This window comes from Protopterus annectens, chromosome 7.part0, assembly GCF_019279795.1.
Source record: "Protopterus annectens isolate FY-2018-M chromosome 7.part0, PAN1.0, whole genome shotgun sequence".
NCBI lineage: Eukaryota > Metazoa > Chordata > Ceratodontiformes > Protopteridae > Protopterus > Protopterus annectens.
In genome coordinates this window covers 417,946,478-417,972,539 of record NC_056739.1, presented here as the reverse complement: position 1 = coordinate 417,972,539, position 26,062 = coordinate 417,946,478, and the positions used below count along the sequence as shown (strand labels likewise).

Genomic DNA, 26,062 nt, shown 5'->3' with positions numbered 1-26,062 from the left:
CAAACTGAAGCAATTCTCTGGGTCTTTGAGAGACATTTAGATCTTTTGTCAGCACCCATTCCTGCAGTCTTAGAATTTTTAACCTCCATTTTCCATAATGGAGCAGACTACTCTAAAGTCAAGGTAGAGCTAGCAGCAATCTCCAAGTGCTATACAAGCAAAGATCAGTTTTCCTTTGCCTTCCTTAAGTTACCCAAAGCCTTCCTCAAAGTTGCATTTTTGCTCAGACTATCGACTACTCCACACCTCCTTAGGACTTGACAGTTCTTCACCAAGCTTTAACTCTGTTTTTGAACCTGCACAAACACTGATTTTAAATTGTTTGTACTGAAAACTCTTAGTTGCTACTACATCTGCTAAATGAGTTTCTGAACTTCAGGATGTTCTTCATTCCACATTGCTGCAGTCCTAACTATTGGGTAGTCCGCTGTCCAGTCGGCCCGAATACCAAAGTATATGGCTGACGTCGGTCAGGGCGCATTAGACTGACGTCAGTACGTCAGGGTACTAATGCGCATGACCGACGTCATATCCTCAGTCTTTTTTGCCACATGGTCCGATGCAGAAGCAATTTTGCGAGTGCAGGTTGGCGTTCTGAAAGTTTCTGAAGTCAGAGTTTCAGACCGAATCAAAGTTGGCTAAGTACCCGTTGGGGAATATTTTGGTTTTTCTTGCCTCAGTATTTAACCGGATGTCAGAAAAAGTGAATAACTGTATTTCTTGTGGGAAACAGATACCTCATAGGGATTACCATACTTTGTGTATACCTTGTTTAGGGCCTGAGCACGACGTTGTTGGATGCCGCTCTTGTGCTAGATTTAACAAACGCACTATTAAGAGAAGGTTAGACTGTGCCAGGTTAGTTTTGGGAAGCGTTGTAATTATAAAATGCCGCCGGAGGCTCCGCCGCTTCGCCAAAAAGCGCAAGCACAAAGCAGCAAAGCCCAGAGTGGAAGCACCGACAGTCCCAGACGCCGGATCTTTAGAAGGCTCAGTGGAGCCGGAGGTTTTGCCAGGTGTTTCTTTGGAGTCTCAGGGAGAGACTTTACTGTTACAGGATGTATCCTCAAGGGGAAGTAGGCCAGGCTGAGGGGCTTCTCAGGTGGCTGTTCTTCCCTCTCTTCCTAAGGTGGTTAGAGCCTCCCCTTCTGTTTCCAAGGCTTCTTTGAGAGGCAGGCCAAGTTTAACTTCGTGGGGGTTTCTCCTAGTGCTTCAGGGTCTTTGCCTAAGAAACATATGCTTAAAATGGCAGAGGATTTGATTACTATGATTAGAGGTTCTATGCCCCTCCTGATAAGAGGCCTAGGGTGGAACCTGAGTTTGAGAGTTTTGAGCAATGTTCGAGGCTTCTGAGTCTTCGACTGAAGACTTGCAGGAGTATCCTCCTTATTCTGATTCTGATGTGGATGATTCTACTCCTTCAGCTTCTCCTCCTGAGGATTTTTCATTTTCAGAGACTCTGCATTCCATGAGGGAGCATTTTAAATGGGAAGGTCAAGATTTCTCTGATTCCAGGAAGAGGCTTAGGGAATTCTTGTTTTTACCCCAGCATAGGCCTTTAGCTATACCTCCTGTTCTGAATGTGGTGGAAGATGTTTTTGCAGAGGCTTCCCTCAATCCTGATTCTTTGCCTCCTGCCCCAGTTAAACCGGATAGGTACTATAGGGTGCCTGAAGCTCATAAGTATCTTTTTAAGAGTCCTAGGGCAGACCCGGAAACTGTCTCTCAGGGGCCTAAATGTGTGAAGGCCTCTGTTGTTAAAAATCCTGTTCCTCCGGATAAAGAGGCAAGGGCTTTGGATAGATGGGGAAAGAAAGTGTATACTTCTTCCACTTTAGCCATGAGGGCGTTGAATTGTCAGTTTCACATGTTAAAATATCAGAATTATCTCCTTTCACAATTGAAATCTAAGGTGGATGCTCTGGCAGAAGGTATTGAGTGTAAAGAGTTGCAGGATTTAGTTCATGTGTCTGAACAGGTGGGTAAACATTCCTTGCAATGTGGTTTTGATGCTGTGCAGGCCTCCTCGAGGGTGGCTGCCACTGGTTCTGTTCTTCGTAGGCATGCCTGGTTGAGAGATCAGAATTTAGCTGAGCATGTTAAAACAAGGATTTTGGATGCTCCTTTGCAGTCTGATGTGTTGTTTGGTTCGCCTGTGGAAGCAGTCTTAAAGAAAATGGAGGACAAGGCTAAGTCTATGCAAACTGTTAAGGATTTTTGCAGGTGCAGCCTCCAAGTTTAGTAGAAATTGGCCTACTAAGGGATGGACTTATCCTGCTTATGATTCCCAGTCTAGGGGTAGGTCTAGACGTGGTAGGGGCAGAGCTCAAGGTTCTTTTAGGCCTAGGACAGGGAGTTCCCCTGCTCAGACTTCTGGTGAGGGCAGGGGTCAGTTCTTTCGTAAGCAGACCCAATGACCTGCCTTTTCAGCTGCCAGTACATTCTCGCCTGGCAGCACCTTTGGGAGGAAGGCTGTCTCTTTTCAAAGAAAATTGGGATTTAATTACCCAAGACAGATGGGTTCTGGATATCATTCACCACGGTTACAGGTTTTATTTCCATACCATGCCTCCTTTCAAAGGCATGCCAGACATTCCTCCTCTACAAAGACAAGAGGCTCACAAGCAAATTTCTCTGTTGCTCCACATAGGGGCCATTCAGCCAGTTCCTGTGCCAGAAAGGGGCCTAGGATTTTATTCTCGCCTGTTCCTAGTACCGAAGAAGGGGAACACGTGGAGGCCAATTTTGGATTTATCTATCCTCAACACTTATCTGGACATTCCCAAGTTCAAAATGTTGACGTTACAACAGCTTTTACCTCTGCTGGGCAAGGATCACTGGATGGTAACTTTAGATCTCAAGGAAGCTTACCTTCATGTGCCTATAAGACTAAGTTGCAGGAAGTATCTGCGTTTCGAGCTGGAAATTCTCATTATCAGTTCTCTGCATTGCCCTTTGGCTTATCCACTGCCCAGAGTATTCACAAAGGTTCTGGCTCCAGTGATAGCTTACTTCAGGCTAAAAGGAATTTAAATCTATCCTTACTTGGACGACTGCCTGATTCTAGCTCAAGAAAAGGAAGACCTTCTACAGCATTTGGATTATGTCATAGCAGTGCTAAGATGCCTAGGGTATTCTGTGAACGAAATAAAGTCCAGTCTAGTACCCTCTCAAGACATGTGCTTTCTGGGTGTGAGACTGAATACAGCAGCCCAGATGGCCTTTTAACCCCGGACAAACAAAAGAATCTTTCCAGTTACTTCCATCAACTATCTCTTCAGTCCGGGCTGACTGCAAGGACAGTCCTTCAAGCCTTAGGGTTCATGGCATCTTGTATTCTGGTGCTTCCCAATGCCAAACTGCATATGAGGAAGCTGCAATGGTATCTCAAAATGTATGGACACAGCACTGCCAGGATTTGGACACTGTCATTCAAATAATACCTTGCATTCAAAAGGAATTTTTGTGGTGGGCTCAGGAATGTCACCTAAACAAGGGACTCTCTGTGACCCGCCAGAGGCGAGTCAGATTCTAACGACAGATGCCTCAGACATTGCTTGGGGAGCTCATCTAAATGGAAAGTGGATACAAGACAAGTGGCCTGCCAGACTACAGCATCTACATATCAACATGAAAGAGATGTTAGCAGTCCAGTTTGCATTAATGGCTTTCAAGGAGTTACTTCTTCCAGGGCAGGTGTTGATTCTAACAGACAACACAACTGTCATGTGGTACATCAACAAACAAGGGGGAACACATTCTTACCCATTGTGCAGGCAAGCAATGATTTTATGGGAGACTGCGCTCAGCTTGCAACTAACTCTTCAGGCAAGGTTTCTGCCGGGAGCACAGAACTCCTTAGCAGATGTGTTAAGCAGACAAATCATGGATCCCCACGAGTGGAAACTGGATCTTCATGTATTTCAAAAATTGACAGTGTCATGGGGAACTCCAGACATAGATCTGTTCGCTTCTCCACTAAACCACCAGCTGCCAAAGTTTTGCACAAAGACGTTTCATCACACAGCTTGGAAAGTGGATGCTCTTTCTTTCAGTTGGAAAAATCTTCATGTGTATGCTTTTCCACCTCTGCCTCTTCTCCCAAAGGTGCTTCTAAAGGTCAGACAAGACAAGCCAAGGATGATTTTAATAGCTCCAGATTGGCCTCGGCAGCACTGGTACCCATTACTGAGGAGTCTGGTAAGGAAGCCTCCATGGCCTTTACCCTTGATTCCACACCTGTTGTCTCAGAGGGACGGTCACCTGCTCAATGTCAAGCTTCAATCTCTTCATCTAACAGCCTGGCATATTCTGTTTTGAAAGACAGCAGGTCTCAACTTCCTCAACAAGTTTTAAATGTGATTATGGAAGCCAGAAGACCTAGTACAAGGAAAGTGTACGCAGAAAAATGGAAGAGATTTTTATTTTGGAGTGCAGCAAACAATTTGGAGATTTCTGAGCCTAATTTGAGTGTGGCTCTTCAATATCTTACTGAGTTATTGGACAAAGGTTTGTCTTTCTCTTCCATTAAGATTCATGCTGCAGCAATTTCAGCTCACTATGATTGTGACCCACCATTGTTTTCGCATCCTTTGTTCAAACAATTTCTTAGAGGGGCAAAGAATATAAGACCCCCACGTAGAGCTCCTACTCCTGCTTGGGATCTCAATTTTGTGTTGGAGAAACTTACTCTACAACCTTTTAAGCCTCTTGGCTACTGCTGAATTGAAATATTTGTCATGGAAGACTGCTTTTTTGTTGGCCATTACTTCTGCAAGAAGGGTTTCTGAGTTGCAGGCCCTTATGGCGGTAGAGCCTTTTTTGATTTTTCATAAGGATAGGGTATCTTTACGCACTAATCCTTCCTTTATGCCTAAGGTGGTTTCTAGTGTGGCTTTAAACCAAACTATTCATTTGCCTACTTTTTATGCAGATCCCCAAAATAAAGGGGAAAAGATTTTGCACACTTTAGATGTACACAGGCAATTGCGTTATTATTTGAGCAGGACTAAGGATTTTAGGCAGTCTCAGCAGTTGTTTGTTTCTTTTGCTTTGGGTTCGCAGGGCAAGCCTGTGTCAAAACAAACTATTTCTAGGTGGATTGGGTTTTGCATTGCATTTTGTTATTCCCATCATGGCAAGGAGATTCCAGCTGGAATTAGGCCTCATTCCACTAGGGCTACTGCCACTTCTACAGCATTTCTAAGGGGTGGCCACTAAGGATATTTTGGAGGCAGCTACTTGGAGTTCAGTGCATACTTTCTCTAAGCATTATCACCTTCCTCTCTACTCTAAGTCTAGGGCTGGTTTTGCCACAGCTATTTTGCAAGGCATGTTGTCAGTTCCTGCTTCCTTATGATTTGCCAGCCTCCCTTACCTCTGCTTTGGGATTCTACCCAATAGTTAGGACTGCAGCAATGTGGAATGAAGAACATAGTACAGTTTTGTACCTACCATAAATGTAGATGTTCGAGGATCCACATTGCTGCAGTCCAATTTACCCTCCCTCCTTCCCCTCTGTGTTTAAGGGTGGTTGTGTAGGTGAGGTTATATTCTGGTAATTTTGTATATATTGTACATATTTTTGGTGCAGGTATGTTTGGAATTTTTGGTTTTGGCCTTAGCTTTTCAGGGTCTTCTGACATCTGGGGCAAGAAAAGACTGAGGATATGACGTCGGTCATGCGCATTAGTACCCTGACGTACTGACGTCAGTCTAATGCGCCCTGACCGACGTCAGCCATATACTTTGGTATTCGGGCCGACTGGACAGCGGACTACCCAATAGTTAGGACTGCAGCAATGTGGATCCTCGAACATCTACATTTATGGTAGGTACAAAACTGTACTTTTTGTCTTGCCACCTTATGTAATTTTCCATAAAGTCAACATTTCTTTTCGCACCAACCCTTTTCTTCCAAAAGTAGCTTTTGAATTTGCCCTTAACTAGTCAATTAATTTACTAGTTTTCTTCATGAAATCCTCCAGTGAAGGGGGATATATGCTTCATGTGTTAAAATCTCAGTTGACCGTGTATACACATCTTCACAGAACAAAAACTTTCAGGAAGTCGGACCAAATGCTTTTCTATCTCAAAAGCTAAATTGGGACAATCAGTATCAAAAGTTACTTTAACACAGTGGCTCATTGAATGTGTTTCTTTTGTTTATAAACAAAGGGTTGACTGCCCAAATCACCACATGCTTATTCCACAAGGTCTGTATGCACTTCTACATTTCTGTTGAACGTTTCTAGATGACGTTTGTGCTGCTGCTACTTGGTCCAATGCTCATGCCTTTATAACTCATTACAGGTTGGATATTTTTTCAAGGAATAGGGCAGCATTTGGCTCTGCCATACTCCAGACTATCCTTCCACCTCTGGATTATACCAGCTGGGGGGACTGTCCCAATGGTTAAGGAACAGACGAAAAAAGGCAACATCATATACAAAATTTATGTACTTAATATAATGATGCATCCTTGTTGTCTGTTTTCTTCCTTCGTCAGCCTACTCACCTTCCATTGGTAGAACACATTTATATGGGTTCCTGGTATGACCTGGAGGTTTACCCTCCTGACCTGTCTTCTTAAGCTCTAGATTCTTCTAGCTATTTATAGAACTATTTTCTCTGTCTGTATCAAGGGGCCAAACTTGATCTGAGGTGATCTTGGGCTTAGGAGAGGGTTTATGGATAGGAGCTTAAACTAGGATCCGGAGTCTGAGAAGTGGCCGAAGTATGATCAGAGGTCAGATTTGAAAGCCAATGGCTGAAGAATGCTGAAAACAGATAACACAGATGCATTATTATGGTAAGTACATAACTTTTTTATGGTGATCATCACCAAACTGTTCCTGTGTTTTGTTTAAAGTCATGCCACTGAAACTTGCTCCTGTGTCCACTAGAAAGAGTGCATGCTCTTCAGCTTTTTAAGACTTAAAAGAAATTATTTATGCTTAGCTTGTGTGACTTTTCCAAAGGGTCCAGAGTTTGTGAGGAAACATATATTCAACAAGCATGGAGATAAAATCGAGGAAGTGAAGAAGGAGGTGTCTTTCTTCAACAACTTTCTTATGGATGCAAAGAGGCCATCACTGCCAGAGATCAAGCCAAACCAGCCACCGGGTCCTGGGCAAGGTATTTAGATCACAGTTGACTAACAAATTGTTAACAGAAATCACTTATTTCAAGCATATCAAAATGCACAGCTCTCTAAACTTCTGAAATAACAAAATCACCTAATTGTTTGCATGTGTTTATACAAAAGAAACTCCGCGGGCGCAACAAACACACTTAAGTGAACAAAATTGACTTAAAAGTTAGAAGTAGTTTTGTCATTTACCAGGATTTCTTCAGACTGGTTGTACTGTTTTTAAAGAATGCTTTACTTTAGAGTTAACATTCATAACATTTCTCCTGACAAGGTTAGGGGCATATCTACAAACTCTCATCACCAATCAGAGAACCAGTTAGCTGGATCAGTGGTAAGCAGTTAAGATTCCAGGATTTATGTGTTTTAAGTAGCCTTTCACATCTCGGCCTGTTCAAAGCAGAGGAATACAAGCATAGTGGAGAAAAGTAAAGATTATGGCCTATTGAAAGAGTAAATGGCAATAGTAAGTCTGGTTGGTCTTAAAGGAACATGGATAACACAGCAATTCCAAGCACTGGGATAGCTCGGGTTAGGTACAACCACTGTAGAAATGTATCTGTAGTCAGGTAAGGGTCTGAAAAATAGGAAGAGGTTGAAAAATGAAGTAAGAGGCAAAGACCATCAAGCTAGAAACAAGGTAGTAAAACTGTTCTACAGGAAATGATCTAGTTGTATGTGCAGGTGGAGCTATTTCTTCCTAGAGAAAATTTAAACTTGTAAACCACTAACCAATCCAGTTCTAATTAAGACTGTGGCAGGAAGTGCTCGGAGTGAGACTACCCAAATGGTGATTTTAAGGAAAAGTTAAATAACAGAAAAGTACTTGACTCCTACTTTAAAAAGCACATTCTATGATTGTGCATTAAACTTATCGTAAAGATCAGCTATTTAACTTCTGATCTGATGATGTAAATCTTTATTCATTCCTTACTGATGGGACACTAGTTCCATCCCTCGGAACCGACACGGATGATGTTCTTCGTGTTTCACTGTTGCAGTCATCACATTTGGGTTGTCTGCCTTCAGGTAGCCCTCAGTCGGCCTGAATACCAGTGTCTTGGGATTTCTGCGTCGGATGCTGTTGCTTCTTCCATGATGTCAGGTCATCAGGGGTATAAAACATGCAGCCGATGCCATTACATAGTCTTTCTTGCCGTGCGGTGCCCGAAGCAGAAGCAGTTAGCAAGTGCTCCTCGGCAACCTCCTGAAATTTTCGATGTTATGTAGTCCTGTCTCGCCTACATTCTTACCCGAAGTCTTTCATTAGCTGGGCTAAGCAGGTATCCCATGGTGCACTGCTCTATATCCCCAGATCTCATTTGCCGCTCGTGTAGCTCGGACGTGGTCTCGCTTGGCTGTGGCTAAGTACCCTCTTTTTTTTCTTGACTTAAGAAAAGTTTTGATTCCTATCAAAAGCTATTTTCATAGCTATTTGTCTAAATTTGTCTAAGTTTGTTTTAGTCTGTCTAGTTGGTCAAGAATTGTGATTGTGTGATTGTTGTGTGGTATCCCTCTTACTGTTCCCTTGGGCTAGGCCCGTTTCAGTTAGAAGGCCTAGTTCTCTCCTGTTGCCTTCTGTGTAAGTTCGGTCCAAACCGTTTAAATTAGAGGTTTCGGCTACCCTTTCCTTGTGGTTTTCAATCCCTTGTTCAAGTGTGTGATGGATATTGGTGTGTGTTTGATCACTATTTTAGTGTTGGTTTCTTTTAGCGTCGTTCCCGCTTTTATAGAGTGAACGCCTGTGTATTGTTACAGACTTGCTTTTGCGTTGTGGGCGCAGTAGTTACGATGTCTAAGGATACCAAGGAGCACAAACCTTCGGGTTTTAAAAAGTGCTCGAAATGTGGTTACAAAATGTCCATTACAAATGGGCATTCCATGTGTCTACTGCTTAGGAGCCATCCATCTGCAGGAATCCTGCAGTTTTTGTCATGCGTGTAGCCCTAGAGTTCTCCAAGAGAGAAAGAATAAGCTAATCTTAAAGGGACTATTAAAACCCTCTTTTGAAGAGTCTATGGATTCGGCTTCCAGTGGTAAGTCAAAATCTGGCAAATCAAAGAAGAGCTCTCCGGCTCAGTCAGCTTCATCGGAGCCCCCAGAGAAAATGTCTAAAACTGCATCAACCTCCTCTGCTCCACTGTCCTCGGGGCCGCAGGAAGGATCGGTATTGACGGAACCGGCGTCTGCTCCAATTGTATTGGAACCTCCTAGGAGCCGATCGCCCAGTCTCAAACCAGCTTCTCCTGAGAGGAGATCGCATTCTCCATCCCTGTCCTCCAAATCCTCCAGGACCCTTTCGGATGTGGATGTTGATAGGGTGGTTCAGAGGCTCCTCCAGTCACCGGTTTTGGCAAAATTATTTTCGGCTCCGGAGCCCGTCCCGACCCCGTCTAAGATCATTCCTCCTCCGAGCGCATCTCTGTCTTCGTAGCCGGTGTGTTCCGCGCCGCGTGGTTTCTAGGCCAGCTCCGATGCCCCATTCGGCTCCATCGGTGCCGGCATCTGCTCCGACCCCGTCTGCTCCGTCCTCTGGGTTCGGGACTCGGGATTCTTCGGTCGGGCCCGAGGGGGACATCTCAGGGCTTATTTTGGTTCCGAGCCTCCCTCTTGGTGCATCGGCTCGGGGAACTCCGATCCCCGTCATGGCCTCGGAGACTGGTCGCTCCTCTGATTTGAGGGGGCCGGCCTTCGAGGCTATGTGGACCTCGCTGGCCAGATCGTCAGCTACATCAGGTGGGTCGGCCACTCTGTCCCCCACCACTCCGGTGAGAGCTTCTGATCACCACACATCCATGGACAGCAGAGCACCAGGGCCTAGGGATACCCCCACTAGTGGTCCCCAAATTTCTGAGGGCCCCTCAGAGTTCGTGCCTGAGGAGCCCCCCCAGAAAGAAAACGTGCAAGAGGAAGCACATAGACTCCCAAGATGAGTCCCTCACCTCTGATACTGACCTTGAGGAATCGGAGGGGTCCCCCAAGCCATCCTCTGATGATGTTTCCTTCTCCGATATCCTGGAGATACTGAAACAAAGAGGTGACTGGCCTTCCAAAGCCCCTTCCGAGGAGGAGTCAGTATTCCTTGACGCTTTTGGTGCTCAGCCCTCCGCCTCCAGGGTGTCTCCACCCTTCGATGAACTTCTTGACCTGATTTGTTGAAGAGTGTGGGAGAACCCGGATTCTGTGGAGCCCGTGCCCAGGCGTCCCCCCAGGGCAAAGAGTTTCTGTCTAAAGGAGTCCCTGTAGATGCCATGGTGGTGGCGGCAGCCACCCAGAAGGAAGTAGCAGAGTCGTCTTCATCCGTCCATCCTCCTGACAAAGGAGTCTAGGACCATGGATCGGTACGGGAAGCGTACCCTCTCGTCAGCAACCTTTACATTACGGTCACTGAATTACCTGTCTCACTTCACTCTGCTCCAGAGAGATCTCCTCGGAGAGTTAGGAGATACTCTTGCGGGTAACGTTCCTGAGGAGGTGGATCAGATGGTTAACACCCAGGTCTCTACCCTCACCTCCATTGTCAACTCATCCATGCAGCTCATTTCGTATGCAGCCGAGGGAGTGAGTAGGGGAGCAAGCTCGGGGGTCGCCCTTAGAAGGCGCCTGTGTCACTTTGCGGAGGCCTTCAAGTCTTCCTTCACTGACGCCCCCTTTGATGGTTCCTCCTTGTTTGGGACCAAAGTGAAAGACACCCTCACCAGGTGCGAGCAAGAGGGAAAGACTCTGTCTGCCGTAAGGGTCCGTTTTTTCCCTTCCTTCTAGGCCTTATCCCAAGGCCCAGCCGGGGGGGGGTTCAAGAAATCAGAGGTTTTTTCCTGCCGCACAAGGTGAACCCCCCCACCCAGAGGCGGGGGGGGGTATTCAGGGAGACGTCACCCCAGAGGCAGATGGGGCCCCCGCAATTCGGGAGACATCATTCCTGAGGGTGTGCTCAACTGCGCTTATCCAGAGCCAGTCGGGGCTCGGATTTCCTTATATCTGGAAGCCTGGTAAAGCATTACCCAGGACCGATGGGTATTACAGATAATTTCCGGAGGTTATCTCATTCCATTTTCATCAGAACCCCCACCAATCAGAAAAATCCCAGACGTACCACCCAGTCAAAGGGATCAAGCAGCCTCAGAGGTCTCACAGCTGCTAGAAAAAGGAGCCATCCAGCGTGTCCCTCAGACCAAATCGGATTAGGGACTTACTCAAGATTCTTTTTGGTACCGAAAAGAACAGGGGACCTGAAACCCATACTAGATCTCAGCCAACTGAACAACTACGTACACAAGTCCAAGTTCCTTATGGTCACACTACAATCGATTCTCTTGTTGGAAGAGGAGGTATGGGTGTGCTCCATCGACCTCAAGGATGCTTACTACCATGTGAAAACGGACAGAGCATCCAGGAGTCACCTATGCTTCCGGCTGGGAGCCAGTCATTTCCAATTTCGAGCCCTGCCCTTTGGTCTCACCACAGCCCCCAGGGTGTTCACCAAGTGTATGGCGGTGGTGATGGCTCACTTGAGACATCAGGGATTCCAGGTGTTTCCGTATCTGGACGACTGGCTGTTTACCGCTCCCACCAGGCATCAACTAGTTCAAACCAGGGACGCTACCATCAATCTATGTCACCAGTTGGGTATAACAATTAATTGGGAAAAATCTGCCTTATTGCCCTCACAGCATGTCACCTTTATAGGAGCAGAATTAGACACCATTCGAATGCAAGCATTTTTACCACAGGAAAGGATCAGAATATTACAACAACAGATACACATGCTGATGCCCCTGAGACAAGCGAAGGCAAGATGGGTTCTCCAGCTCCTAGGGACCATGGCAGCAACAATCATGTTGGTCCCTCTAGCGAGATTACACGTGAGAATTCTCCAATGGCTCCTCTTTGTTCAATGGTCTCTCCAAAGTCTTCCACTGTCTCATCCAATCTTACTCACGGACAGATGCAAGCAGGACCTCGGTTGGTGGCTGTGCACCAACAATTTGGACGGGGGAAGCCCTTCGTTCCACCCATCCCGGTTGCCACGGTGACCACGGACGCCTCCCAGATGGGGTGGGGGGGCATTATCTTGGCAGGACAGTCCAAGGCACATGGCAAGAACAGGAGATACATCTGCATATAAACGTTCTAGAGATGAGAGCAGTGCTTCTTGCGTTGCTTCCTCTAGGGACAATTGCGATAGTCAGACAACATGTCAGTAGTGTGGTATCTAAACAAGCAAGGGGGAACCAGGTCTTACCCTCTGTGCAGAGAGGCTATGCGAGTGTGGCATTGGGCAGTGACTTCCCAATGGTTTCTGGTGGCAACGCACATTCCGGGGAAGTCCAACGTGATTGCGGACAGACTAAGCAGAGCTATCCTGATGCCTTACGAGTGGTCCCTGAATCGCCTGGTTGCAGACTGAATCTTCAGCAGATGGGGTTAGCTTTGCTGCGACCTTTTTGCCAGCCCCCTCAATGCGAAATGCAGCAACTACTTCACGCTGATCCCCCCACAGGGGGAGTCGCCCAGGGACGCTGTGATTCACGATTGGCCCTCCGGTCTGCTTTATGCTTTCCCTCCATTTCCCTTGCTGTCAAAGGTGATTCAGAAAGCGCAATCCTTGGGAAGCAGAATGATTCTGATTGCTCCACACTGGCCTCGCCAGGTTTGGTTCCCCTTTCTTCAGCAATTCACTGTGGACACTCCTTGGACTCTGGACCCTCAACCAGATTTACTGACACACATGTCGGGACAGTTCCACCCTGATGAACCTCCGGTTGACAAGCCTGGCTACTCCACTTCCATCGTTAGTCAGACTTCATAATTTCTCACCGGAAGTGGTTCATATATTATCGTCCTCTCATAAACCATGTACTAGGAAGATTTATTCTAGTAAGTGGAAAAGGTTTTCTATCTGGGCACATTCCAGAGGCATTGATCCTTACACAGCTCCAATAGCTTCAGTTCTGGAGTTTTTGTCTGTGCTTTTCCATCAGGGTTCCGCATCAGCCACCATCAAAGTTCAACTGGCGGCGATCTCTAATTTCCACGTAACGAATGAGCCTGGTCTCATGGCGCATAGACAATGCAAGGCGTTCCTGAAAGGTACTCTGTTGCTCCGTCCCCCGGTGTCTGAACCTATCATGCCCTGGGATCTCAATTTTGTTCTACAAATCCTTACTTTACCACCTTTTAAGCCTGCAGCTACGTGCAAATTGAAATTCTTGACCTGGAAAACAGCCTTCTTAACAGCAATCACTTCAGCAAGGCCAGTTTCAGAAATTCAAGCCCTCTCTATCAAACCTCCATATTTAATCTTCCATAAAGACAGGGTCTCTCTCAGACCAAACCCCTCATTCCTTCCTAAAGTGGCTTCTGTGTCTAACCTAAATCAGGCCATTGAGTTGCCTGTTTTCTTTCCCCACTTTTCTAACCAGGCAGAATTTAGATTTCACCAGTTGGATGTACATAGACAATTACGCTTCTATCTACACCGAACAAAAGATATTCGGAAGTCGGACCAACGTTTTGTTTCTTTTTCGGAAAACCGAATGGGTTCCCCGGTATCCAGGGTCATACTGTCTAGATGGATATCTAGTTGTATCCCTTTCATCTATCAAGCAGGAGGTAAAGATCTGCCATTTCCAGTCGAGGCTCACTCTCCTCGGGCTTTTTCCACATCCACAGCCTATAAAGCCAGATTTTCAGTGGATGATGTATGTACTGCAGCTACTTGGGCTTCTCCTCACACATTTGGTTCTCATTACAAATTGGACGTGGTTTCCAGGGGCAGGTCTTCCTTTGGCTCCACAGTTCTCAGGAGTATTTTCCTATGAGCCACCCAGGATGTTGGTGCTAGGGACGCTGTCCCACGGGTAAGAATGTAGACGAGATAGGACTACATAACATCAAGAAGTTATGTACTCACCATAACGTTAGATGTTTGTAGTCCATCTCGCCTCACATTCTTACTTACCCTCCCACCTTCCCCCTTCCTGGAGGATTTGGAGGTTAGGTTGTCATCTGCAGAGTTCCCTTGCTTAGCTTATTCTTTACCTGGATGTGATGTGTGCATGGAGTACAAATGAGTTTCGCAGTAAACTAGATCTGGGGATATAGAGCAGTGCACCCTGGGATACCTGCTTAGCCCAGCCAATGAAAGACTTCGAGCTAGTAAAATCGGCAGAGTCGGAGCCGATATTCGGCTCCGAACCCACGGGTAAGAATGTGAGGCGAGATGGACCACATACATCAAACGTTATGGTGAGTACATAACTTCTTGTTTTTCGAGTTTCAGACCTTAAGTCTTCTAAAAGATAAGTACCCCGTTGGGGATCCTTTTTTTCTTGCTCTAACTGATGTCAGAAAAAATTATTTGTCTTGCCAGTGGAAAGCAAATGCCTCACAGGGATTTTCATTCTTACTGCATCACGTGTTTAGGCCCAGACCACGATGTCCCTTGCTGTCGGTTTTGTGCCTTGTTCAACACCCGAACTATTAGTCATCGGGCAACTTTTGTAGCTAAATTCTTTCGCGCTCGATCTCCGTACTCCGAAATGGCTTTGATAAGCCATCCGACTACCGATCTTCCATAAAAGCATAAAAATAAAGACAGAGACAGACTGCATAGGTCCAAAACCGCTGACAACGCTACTGTTAAGCTTGTCACCAGTCCGCCGGTACTCAGTGAGGCGCTTTTGCAGCTCCTGATGCCCGCTTCTGCAGATTTGCAGGCCTCTACTGAGACCCATTTGGAGTTCGGTATGCCTAGAGATGCTTCTTCGACTATGGAACCTGCCGATGTCTCTACCTTGGATGGGTCTGGAGCCGCTTTGCAGGCACCGGCTTCTGAAGGTGTATTCAGGCCTTCCAATTTTCATATTAAACCGACTACTTCATTTCAAACCAAAAATACTGAATTCCTCAGGCCTAAAATTTGCACTATGCCTTGGAAACCGACAACCAAGGCGCATTCTCAGGCCCACTTGCTACAATAACAAATGCTTAGAATGGTTGAAGACCTCATTACCTTAATTAGGGGAAGTCAGCCTTCCCCCTCACAGAGACCAAGAACTGATTTTCCTTCTGATTGCCAGGATGTCCCCTTATCTACCCATGAGGATTCTGATAGAGGATTCCAATCCCTCTGCTTCCCCTCCAGAAGATTTTTTTTTTTTTGGTGAAACCCTGCATACCCAGAGAATGCATTGCCGCTGGGAGAGCCAGGACTACTCTCGGTCCAAAAAGAGACTCTGGGAATTTTTAAACATGCCTCAGCACAGGCCTCTAGCTATCTCTCCTGTTCTGGAAATTGTAGATTGTTTTCTTGGAATCCAGCCTTACCCCTGATACCTTGCCCTCCAGCTCCCTGGGAACCTAACAGGTACTATAGAGTACCTGACTCCCACAAATTCCTTTTATAGAATCCGAGTGTTGATCCAGAGACCATATGTTCGTGTTTCACTGTTGCAGTCCTAACCATTGGGTTATCCGGCTCCCGGTAGCCCTCGATCAGCCAGAATACCAAAGGTAAATATGACGTCAGCTGTCGGTTGTAAAGGACGTCAGGATGTCGGATACAAAGGGAGGCAGCCGACGTCACTTCCTCAGTCTTCCTTGCCGCTGAGCCTGAAGCAGAAGCATTTCTTACATGGGTGCCAGTCAGCAGTTCACCTTTTTTCGTTTCCAACTACAACGTTGAAGTCTACTACAGCCAAGTACCCCATTGGGGATCCTCTTTTCTTGCCTTAACAAATGTCAGAAAAGGTTGTCTTACCTGTGGAAAGCAGATTTCCCATAGAGATTTTCATTCCCCTTGTATTTGTCTAGGCCTTGACCGCGACATTCCTAATTGTGATCTCTGTGCCTCCTTTAATCCACGTACTATTCGTCGTTGTGCTAAGCTTTTAGCTAAACATTTTGGAGTGTGGCCTAAATTTGTCGGGATGGTGTCCTCTGGTCTTCAGGCTTCGGATATCCCCAAGAAACGTAAGGATAAGGACCGCGACAGGCTTCAGAAGGTTAAGTCCTCAGATGATGATAGGATGGTCGTCAATCATGTGGTAGCCAGTGAGAGGCGCTTTTGCAGCTCATGCAGTCCACAGATGTGCAACCACAGACCTCGGTTGAGACCATTTCAGAGTCCCCCAGGCCTCCGACCTCCATTTTGCCTTCTGACCTCTCGCCGGTCTCCTCTTCAGCTGGATCCGGAATCCCAAATGGTTAAAATGGCTAATGATCTTTTGACCCTTATTAGAGGTTTGCAGCCTCCTCTTTCTAAAAGGAGCAGGGACGTTTCTCCTGAGGCTTTGTCTTTTTCTGGCTCTGATTCTTCTAGCATTTCTGCTGATGAAGAGGAAGTGTCTCAGGCTTTATCTCCTTTTGAGGATTCAGATGCAGAGGAATCTCTCTTCTGCTTCACCCCCAGAGGATTTCTCTTTTGGTGATACTTAAAATTCTCTCAGGGAGCATTTTAAATGGGAAAGTCAGGACTATCCCCAATCTAAGAAAAGGATTAGGGAGTTTTTGGATTCACTTCAGCATAAGCCTCTGGCTATTCCCCCAGTGTTGGAAGTGGTTGACTATGTTTTCCTGGAAAATTCCTTAACTCCAAATTCAGTTCCTCCTGCTCCCAGGAAACCTGGCAGGTACTGTAGGGTCCCTGATCCTCGTCAGTTTCTTTTCAGGAATCCGTTGGCTGATCCTGAGGTTATTTCTCAAGGCGCTAAAGGAGTTAAGGCCACTGTTACTAAAAATCCGGTTCCTTCTGACAGGAAATCTAGGAACCTAGGTAGGTGGGGTAAAAAAGTTTATACCTCTGCCACTCTTGCTATTAGGTCTACTAATTGTCTTTTTCATATGCTGAAATTTCAGCAGCACACCTTGGAGGCTATTAAGTCTAGGATAGCAAGTGTGCCTCTTTTGGCGGAGAGTAAGGATATGCAGGATTTGCTGAATTCTGCCAGTTTTGTCAATAAACATTCTTTACATTGTGGTTTTGACATTCTAGAATCCTCTTGCAGGGCTACAGCTACTGGAACTGTTATTAGAAGGCACGCTTGGCTCAGGGAACAGCCCCTTCCAGAGCCTGTCAAGGCTAAGCTGTTAGACGTACCTTTGCATAAGGACAGTCTTTTTGAAAGCAAAGCGGAGGAAGTGCTCAAAAAGATGGAGGATAAGGCCAAGCCTATGCAAATTGTTAAGGATTTTTTGCAAGTTCAACCTCCTCGCTTTAGCAGAAATTACCCTTCTAAGAGTTGGACGTTTCCTGATACCAGCAGACAGAACCGTTCAAGGACTAGAGGTTACAAATCTTCAAGGGGGCAGGCGTATACCCCTCAAAGGTCTCTAGCGTTGGCAGGCTTCCACTTCCAAGGCGGGAAGTTCTAAGTCTGCATCTCAATCAAAACACTCTCAATTACTTTATCCAACTTCTGCCTGATGTTCTTCGTGTTTCACTGTTGCAGTCATTACATTTGGGTTATCTGCTTGCAGTAGCCCTCAGTCGGCCTGATTAACAAAGTCTTGGGTCCTGCGTCGGATGCTGTCAGGTCGTCGGGTATAAAACATTCAGCCGATGCCACTACATCAGTCTTTTTTGCCATGCGGTGCCCGAAGCAGAAGCAGTTCGCAAGTGCCTGTCGGCCGACTCCTGATATTTTTGTTTTCGAGTTTCAGAACCAAAGTCTTCAACTAAAGCTAAGTACCCCATTGGGGAAACTTTTTCTTGCTCCTTACCGATGTCAGTAAAAGTTAATAATTGCATTACTTGTGGAAAGCAAATACTTCATAAAGATTTTCATTCGTACTGTATTCCTTGCCTAGGCCCTAACCACGACATACCTTGCTGTCAGTTTTGTGCTTTATTTAATCAGCGCACTATCCATCGTCTGTATATTTTCGCTTCAAAATATTTTGGTTCTCAATTTAATTATCCAGAAATGTCGTCTGTTAGCCATCCGACTACCGGGATTCCGAAAAACCGCAAAGATAAAGACAGGTCCAAAACTGCCGACGACGCTTCTCATAAGGCAGTCACCAATTCGCCGGTACTCAGGCCCTTTCGCAGCCCCTGATACCCGCTACTTCTGATCTGCAGGCCTCTACTGAGACCCATTCGGAGTCAAGTATGCAGCGAGATGATTCAACTATGGAACCCGCGAATGTTTCTTACCTTGGATAGGTCCGGAGCTGCTGTGCAGGCATCTGCTTCTGAGGGTGTATTCAGGCCTACGGACTTGCATATTAAATCGATGCCTCCTTCATTACTTGGGCCTAAATCTCGATCCATGTCTAAAAAACCGAGGCCCAAGCCACATGCTCAGGATTCTATGCCTAAAAAACAAATGATAAGAATAGCTGAAGATCTAATAACTCTAATCAGGGGTAGCCAACCCCCCCCCCCCCTCTAAGAGGCCTAGGACTGAGGTTAATTATGAATCTTGTGATCAGGATTCTGGTGATCTGGATTTGTCCTTACCTACTTATGAGGATTCTGATGCAGAGGACTCTCTTTCCCTCTGCTTCCCCTCCTGAGGATTTTTCTTTTGGGGAAACCTTACATACTCTAAGGGAGCATTTCCACTGGGAAAGCCAGGATTATTCTGATTCAAAAAAGAGGCTTAGGGATTTCCTTCTCCCTCAGCATAGGCCTTTAGCTATTCCTCCTGCACTAGATAGACATGGTTGATGATGCTTTTTCGGAATCTAGTTTGGCCCCTGATTCTTTGCCTCCTGCTCCCAGAAAACCTGACAGATACTACAGGGTCCCAGAGTCCCACAAGTTCCTTTTCAGAAATCCTATTGCAGATCCAGAGACTATTTCACAGGGACCCAAGGGCATTAAGGCTTCTACTGCTAAAAATCCTACTCCTTCTGATAGAGACTTCAGGGAGCTGGGTAGATGGGGTAAGAAGGTTTACACTTGCAACCTTTGCCATTAGGGTTTTAAACTGCCAGTTTCATATGTTAAAATGTTATTGAACTGCTTAAACAGAAATTGATGTTGATTCTTGACTGTGTGAAAAATAATTACTGGATTTAATGCACTCTGACGAACAAGTTGGAAAACATACTTTGCAATGTGCTTTTGATTCATTAGAGGCCTCTTGCAGGGCTGCTGTTACTAGGTCTGTGCTCAGAAGGCATGCTTGGTTTAAGGAGTAATCTTTGCCTGATCATGTTAAAGCTAAATTGTTGGATGCTCCTTTAAATCAGAACCGCCTGTTTGGCAATAAGGCTGAGGAAGTTCTTAAAAAGATGGAAGATAAAGCTAAATCTATGCAGACTGTTAAAGATTTTTTTTACAAATTCAGCCTCCTAGATTTAGTAGGCACTGGCCCTGTAAAATCTGGTCCTTTCCAGCCCCTTCCAGGTCTTCTCAAGCCAAACCCAGACACAGCAAAAACCCCAGGATGTTCATAGTGTTACACTGCTGCAGTCATTACACTTGGGTTATCCTGCCGTCAGGCGGTCCCGCAGTCGGCCAGAGTTCCAAAGTCTTGGTCCGGTGTCTGTTGCTGTCGCTTCTTCCCTGACGTCAGTGCGCCAGGGGTATATAAGATGCATCCGACGCCATTTTCTTCTGTCTTTCTTGCCACGCGGTGCCCGAAGCAGAAGCAATTCGCAAGTGCCAGTCGGCCGACTCCTGAGATTTTCGAAGTTGAATTTCAGATCCGAAGTCTTCAATAAAGCTAAGTACCCCGTTGGGGAAACTTTTTTCTTGCCTCAGACCGATGTCAGAAAAAGTTAATAGTTGTATTTCTTGTGGGAAGTAAATACCTCATAAGGACTTCCACTCTTACTGTATTCCATGCCTAGGCCCTGATCACAACGTCACTAGTTGTCGGTTTTGTGCTAGATTTAACAAACGCACTATAAAAAGACGTTTTGATTTTGCTTTGCACTACTTTGGCCGAAGGTTCAATTATACTATTACGTTGGATCAACCGACGACCGCAATACCGAAAAAACACAAAGACAAGGATAAAGGCAGGCATCTGAGGTCCAAAACCGACGAAACCTCTTCTAGGTCAGTCGCCGGTTCTCAGTGAGGTGTTTTCGCAGCCCCTGACACCCACTACCTCAGAGCCACAGGCCGCCTCCGACTCCCACGTGGAGACAACTAGGCCTCTGGAAACTCAAGGTATTGGGCCTACGGAAACTAATCCCTCAGATGGGTCCGGAGCCGCTGAGCAGGCATCGGCTTCTGAGGGTGTTTTCAGACCTTCACAACTTACCATTAAAACAACAGCCAAGACAAAAGTACCATTAAAGACAAAGAGACAAGTACAACATTCTCCTGGACAGTCCTCCATGCGTAAGAAACAGATGCTTAAAATGGCCGAAGACCTCATTACTCTAATCAGGGGTTCCCATCCCCTTCCTGAGAAAAGGCCTAGGCAGGATACAGACTATGATTCCTCTGATCAGGTTTCCATTTCCTCTGATTCCTCTTCAGACCAGGGATACTCTCTACCCCCATATGAGGACTCTGATGCTGAAGAATCTATCCCTTCAGCCTCTCCTCCTGAGGATTATTATTTTGGGGAAACTTTACATACCATGAGGGAGCATTTCCATTGGGAAAGTCAGGATTACTCAGAATCCAAGAAAAGGCTCAGGGATTTCCTTTTATTGCCTCAGCACAGGCCCCTGGCTATTCTGCCTGTGCTAGATATTGTGGATGATGTGTTCTCTGAATCCAGCTTATCTCCTGATTCTTTGTCCCCTGCACCAGCCAAGCCAGATAGGTATTACAGAGTTCCTGACTCTCACAAGTTTCTTTATAAAAATCCTTCTGCTGATCCAGAAACTATTTCCCAGGGTCCAAAAGGGGTTAAGGCTTCCATTGCAAAAAATCCAGTACCCTCTGACAGAGATTCCAGAGCTTTGGATAGATGGGGGAAGAACGTATACACTTCTGCAACTTTAGCAGTAAGAGCTTTAAATTGCCAGTTTCACATGCTTAAGTACCAACAGTATTTAATGGCTCAGTTAAAACAGAAAATGCTTGCAAGCTCAGAAACTCCTGATAGTAAAGAAATGCAGGATTTATTGCATGCAGTTGAACAGGTGGGAAAACATTCTCTGCAATGTGGTTTTGATTCTTTAGAGGCCTCTTGTAGAGCCGCAGTTACAGGTTCTGTGATTTGAAGACAGGCTTGGTTAAAAGAACAGAGTTTACCTGATCATGTTAAGGCAAAATTATTGGATGCTCCTTTACAGCATGATACCTTGTCTGGTGTTAAGGCAGAAGAGGTGTTAAAGAAAATGGAGGATAAAGCTAAATCTATGCAAACAGTCAAGGATTTCTTACAGGTACAGCCACCTTGATTTAGCAGAAATTGTCCAACAAAGAATTGGTCCTTTCCAGTGTCAGGCCACAGAGAGGCAGATACAGACGCCCAAGAGGCAGATCTCAACCCCTAGGCTCAAACAGACAACGACAGTGGGGCACCTCAACCCCAAAAGGAGGTGAGGACAAGTCTCAACCTTACAGGAAACAGTCACAATGACTTTCCCTTCAGCCAAGCACTTCCCTTTTGGAAGCCCCCTTAGGAGGAAAACTAGCACTTTTTTCTCAAAATTGGCAAACAATCACCAAAGACAAATGGGTTCTGAATATTGTGTCTCAAGGTTACAGGTTCCACTTTCATACTTTACCAAGGCTAAAAGGAATGCCAGACCTGCCACAAAATCAATGGGCAGAGGCACAAAAACAAATTTCAGCCCTCATGGACATGAGAGCTATTCAAAAAGTACCACAACAGGAACAAGGACAAGGATTTTACTCAAGACTCTTCCTGGTCCCCAGAAAGGACAAGGCCTGGAGGCCCATACTAGACCTTTCAATTCTAAATACTTACCTGGATATTCCGAAATTCAAAATGTTGACATTACAGCAGCTTCTACCCATGCTGGGCAAGAAGGCTTGGCTTGTTACTCTGGACCTCAGAGGCATACCTGCATGTCCCTGTCAGACAAAATTGCAGAAGATACTTCAGATTCAAAGCTGGTACAATGCACTACCAATTCTCTGCACTGCCCTTTGGCTTATCTACTGCGCCCGGGGTCTTCACAAAGTGCCTGGCACCGGTAATTGCATATTGCAGACAAAAAGGAATTCAAATATATCCATACCTGGACGACTGCCTCATTCAAGCAGAGACAAAGGACATTCTTCTACAGCATCTGGCGTTTGTGAAAATGTTGCTAATTTCTCTAGGGTACACAGTAAACGAAAAGAAGTCAAAACTAGTGCCCTCACAACAGATTATATTCCTGGGTGCCAGCTTAAATACAACGGCCCAGATGGCTTACCTCACGCCAGACAAACAAGTTCAACAAACTCAATATTTTCAATTACTGGCAAAAAAGTCCCCATCTCCCTGCAAGAAAAATTCTGCAGGCCCTGGGATTCATGGCATCCTACATACTACTAATACCATATGCCAGACTGCATATGAGGAAATTACAATGGTAGTGTTTGGACTCAACACTCTCACAGTTTAGAAGCAGTAATACCAATGATTCCCTGCCTACAACAGGAGTTTCGATGGTGGGCACAGGCATGTCACCTAAACAAGGGTCAGCCTTTTACCCTACCCACAGCCAGGCAGACTCTAACAACAGATGCCTCAGATTACGTCTGGGGAGTACACATGGCAGGAAAATGCATTTAGGGCAAGTGGACCACAGACCAGATGCATCTTCACATCAATCAAAAAGAGATGTTGGCTGTTCAGAATGCCCTAACAGCTTTCAAGGACCTTCTGCTTCCAGGACAATTATTAACGACAGACACCACCACAGTAATGTGGTACATAAACAAGCAAGGGGGCACTCATTCTTATCCCCTATGCAGGCAAGCCATGACCTTGTGGAACACAGCTCTAACATATCAAGTTCACCTGCAAGCACAATTCCTGCCAGGAAAGAAAAATACTCTGGCAGACTATCTAAGCAGAAATATCATGGACCCTCACGAATGGAAATTGAATCCACAAATCTTCAGCATGGTAAGGCAAAAATGGGGACGCCCAGACATAGATCTTTTTGCCTCCCCACTGAATTGCCAACTACAAAAATTCTGCACAAGGTCTTATCACAAACAAGCATGGAAAGTGGATGCTATTTTGTTCAGCTGGAAAAACCTAAAAGTTTATGCCTTCCCGTCACTGCCTCTCCTTTCAAAGGTACTCCTAAAAGCCAGACAAGAAAAAACACAGATGATCCTGATTGCTCCAGACTGGCCACGCCAGCACTGGTACCCTATCTTAAGGGACTTAGCTCAAGGCCCATCATGGATTTTGCCTCAAATTCCACACCACCTGACTCGACAAAACAATCAGATCCTGCACGGTCAGCTCAAAACCCTAAACCTGGCTACATGGCAGATTCATTAGTCAAACAGGCAACACCTCTCTCTAAAGCTGTTATGGATGTCATTTTGGAGGCCAAGAGGCCTAGCACCAGGAAAGCTTACTCAGAAAAATGGAAGAGATTCTGCACCTGGAACCAGGCTCAAAGCCTTGACCCTCTTGTTCCAAACATTCCTCAGATTTTACAATACTTAACTGAGATGCTGGACAGAGGCCTATCCTTCTCATCAATTAAGATAAACGCCTCTGCCATTTCTGCACATTACAACACGGATCCTCCTTTATTCTCTCATCCCTTGCTAAAGCAGTACCTCAGAGGGGCTAAAAACATAAGACCACCCCGGAGAGCACCAACACCAACTTGGGACCTCAATTTCGTTGAAAAAACTGACCCTGCCACCTTTTGAGCCAGCCAATACAGCCGATCTAAATTTATCATGGAAAACAGCTCTGCTCCTGGCAGTAACTTCAGCACACAGTCTCAGCGCTACAGGCATTAATGGCAGTGGAACCTTTTATAATTTTTCATCAGGACAGGGTTTCTTTAAGGACAAACCCTACCTTTATGCCAAAGGTGGTATCTAGTGCGGTTCTTAATCAAACCATCCATTTGCCAACTTTTTATCCAAACCCCCAGAATAAAGGGGAGAAGCTTCTGCATTCTTTGGACATACACAGGCAGCTACGCTTCTACTTGGACAAAACAAAAGCTTTTAGGAAAACTGAGCAACTGTTTGTAGCATATGCTGCAGGATCACAGGCCAAGGCTATCTCAAAGCAGACTATATCCAAATGGATAGGACACTGTATTCGTTACTGCTACACACAGCATGGAAAATCAGTCCCAAATAACATTAGACCACATTCCACCAGGGCAACAGCCACTTCAACAGCCGTTCTCAGAGGAGTACCTACCAAGGAAGATTTGGAGGCTGCAACTTGGAGTTCAGTGCACACCTTTACCAAGCATTACCACCTGCCTCTACTCTAAATCCAGAGCAGGATTTGCCACTGCAGATGTTCATCGTGCATACAGCTGCAGTAATCACAGATGGGTTTTCACCCGTCAGGCGGTCCCTCGGTCGGCCGAATTCCAAAGTCTTGGTCCGGCGTCGGTTGTCGCTTACTCTTCTGACGTCAGGAAGGCCAGAGTATATAAGACACAGCCGACGCCATGTTCTTCAGTCTTTTTTGCCGCGCGGTGCCCGAAGCAGAAGCAGTTCGCAAGTGCCGGTCGGCCAGCTCCTGAATTACGAAAATATTTGGAACCGAAGTCTTCATTAAAGCTAAGTACCCCATTGGGGAAACTTTTCTTGCCTCAGACCGATGTCAGAAAACGTTAATAATTGTATTTCTTGTGGGAAGCAAATACCGCATAAGGATTTCCATTCCCTGTGCATACCTTGTTTGGGTCCAGACCACGACGTCTCGGGCTGTCGCTTTTGCGCTACTTTCAATAAACGCACTATCAAGCGTCAGGCGGAGTTCGCCCAACACTATTTTGGTAAAGCTTTTGACTATAAAATGTCGGACACTCAGACTACCGTTTTATCCAAAAAACGCAAGGAAAAGGACCGACATGCGAGGCCCGCGGTCTCTGCCGACACCACGCCGAAACAGGCTACACATGGTCCGGTTCTCAGCGAGACGCCTTTGCAGTTCCTGACTACCGACGACACTCCTTTGGCGGTGTCTTCTGTACCCGAGACCGCTGGGTCCTCGGCCCTTTCCCAGACTACAACCGAAGCCCCGGCTTATGTCGAGCCTACTAATGTGGACTGGTCCACCTCCACCCATGGTGTATTTAGGCCTTCATCTTCTTTTTCTATTAAGGCCTTTACTAAATCCAAAGCAGCCAGGCATCACACTAGGCCTGCTGCACAAGGCCCATCTCCTGGACCCATGCCTAAGAAACAGATGCTTAAAATGGCTGAGGATCTAATAACTCTTATCAGAGGTTCTCAGCCCCCTCCTGACAAGAGACCCAGAGTGGAGGATGAATCCCCCTCTTCTGATCAGGGATCCATTTTATCAGAACATTCTGATGCAGAGGAACACTCTTACTCCCCTTTTGAGGATTCGGATGCAGAACAGTCCATTCCTTCTGTATCCCCCCCTGAGGATTTTTCCTTTGGGGAAACCTTGCACACCTTGAGGGAACACTTCCATTGGGAAGGCCAAGACTTTTCAGATTCTAAGAAAAGACTTAGGGAATTTATTTGGTTACCTCAGCACAGACCTCTGGCTATACCCCCTGTTTTGGAGGTACTGGATGATGTCTACTCGGAGGCTTGTCATAACCCGGATTCTCTGCCTCCTGCACCAGTAAAGCCTGATAGATATTACAGAGTACCCAGTTCTCACCAATTTCTCTACAAAGGCCATAATGCTGACCCTGAAACCATTTCACAAGGCCGTAAGGGATTAAAGGCCTCCACTGCCAAGAATCCAATCCACTTCCTGCAGAAAGGGAATCTAGATCTCTAGAAAGGTGGGGTAAGAAGGTATATACCTCAGCCACCCTAGCCATGAGGGCCTTAAACTG

At 45.9% G+C, this 26,062-nt stretch overlaps 1 protein-coding gene across 1 annotated transcript in view; it reads left to right on the top strand.

Annotated features, from left to right (window-relative positions):
• The window catches only part of SRRT (serrate, RNA effector molecule), a gene marked incomplete in the record, with an annotated part of 984,080 nt that overhangs the window by 717,544 nt on the left and 240,474 nt on the right, over positions 1–26,062 (top strand). Inside the window, 1 exon segment of the mRNA XM_044077005.1 lies at positions 6,981–7,137. Coding sequence (XP_043932940.1) covers positions 6,981–7,137 — 157 coding nt within the window.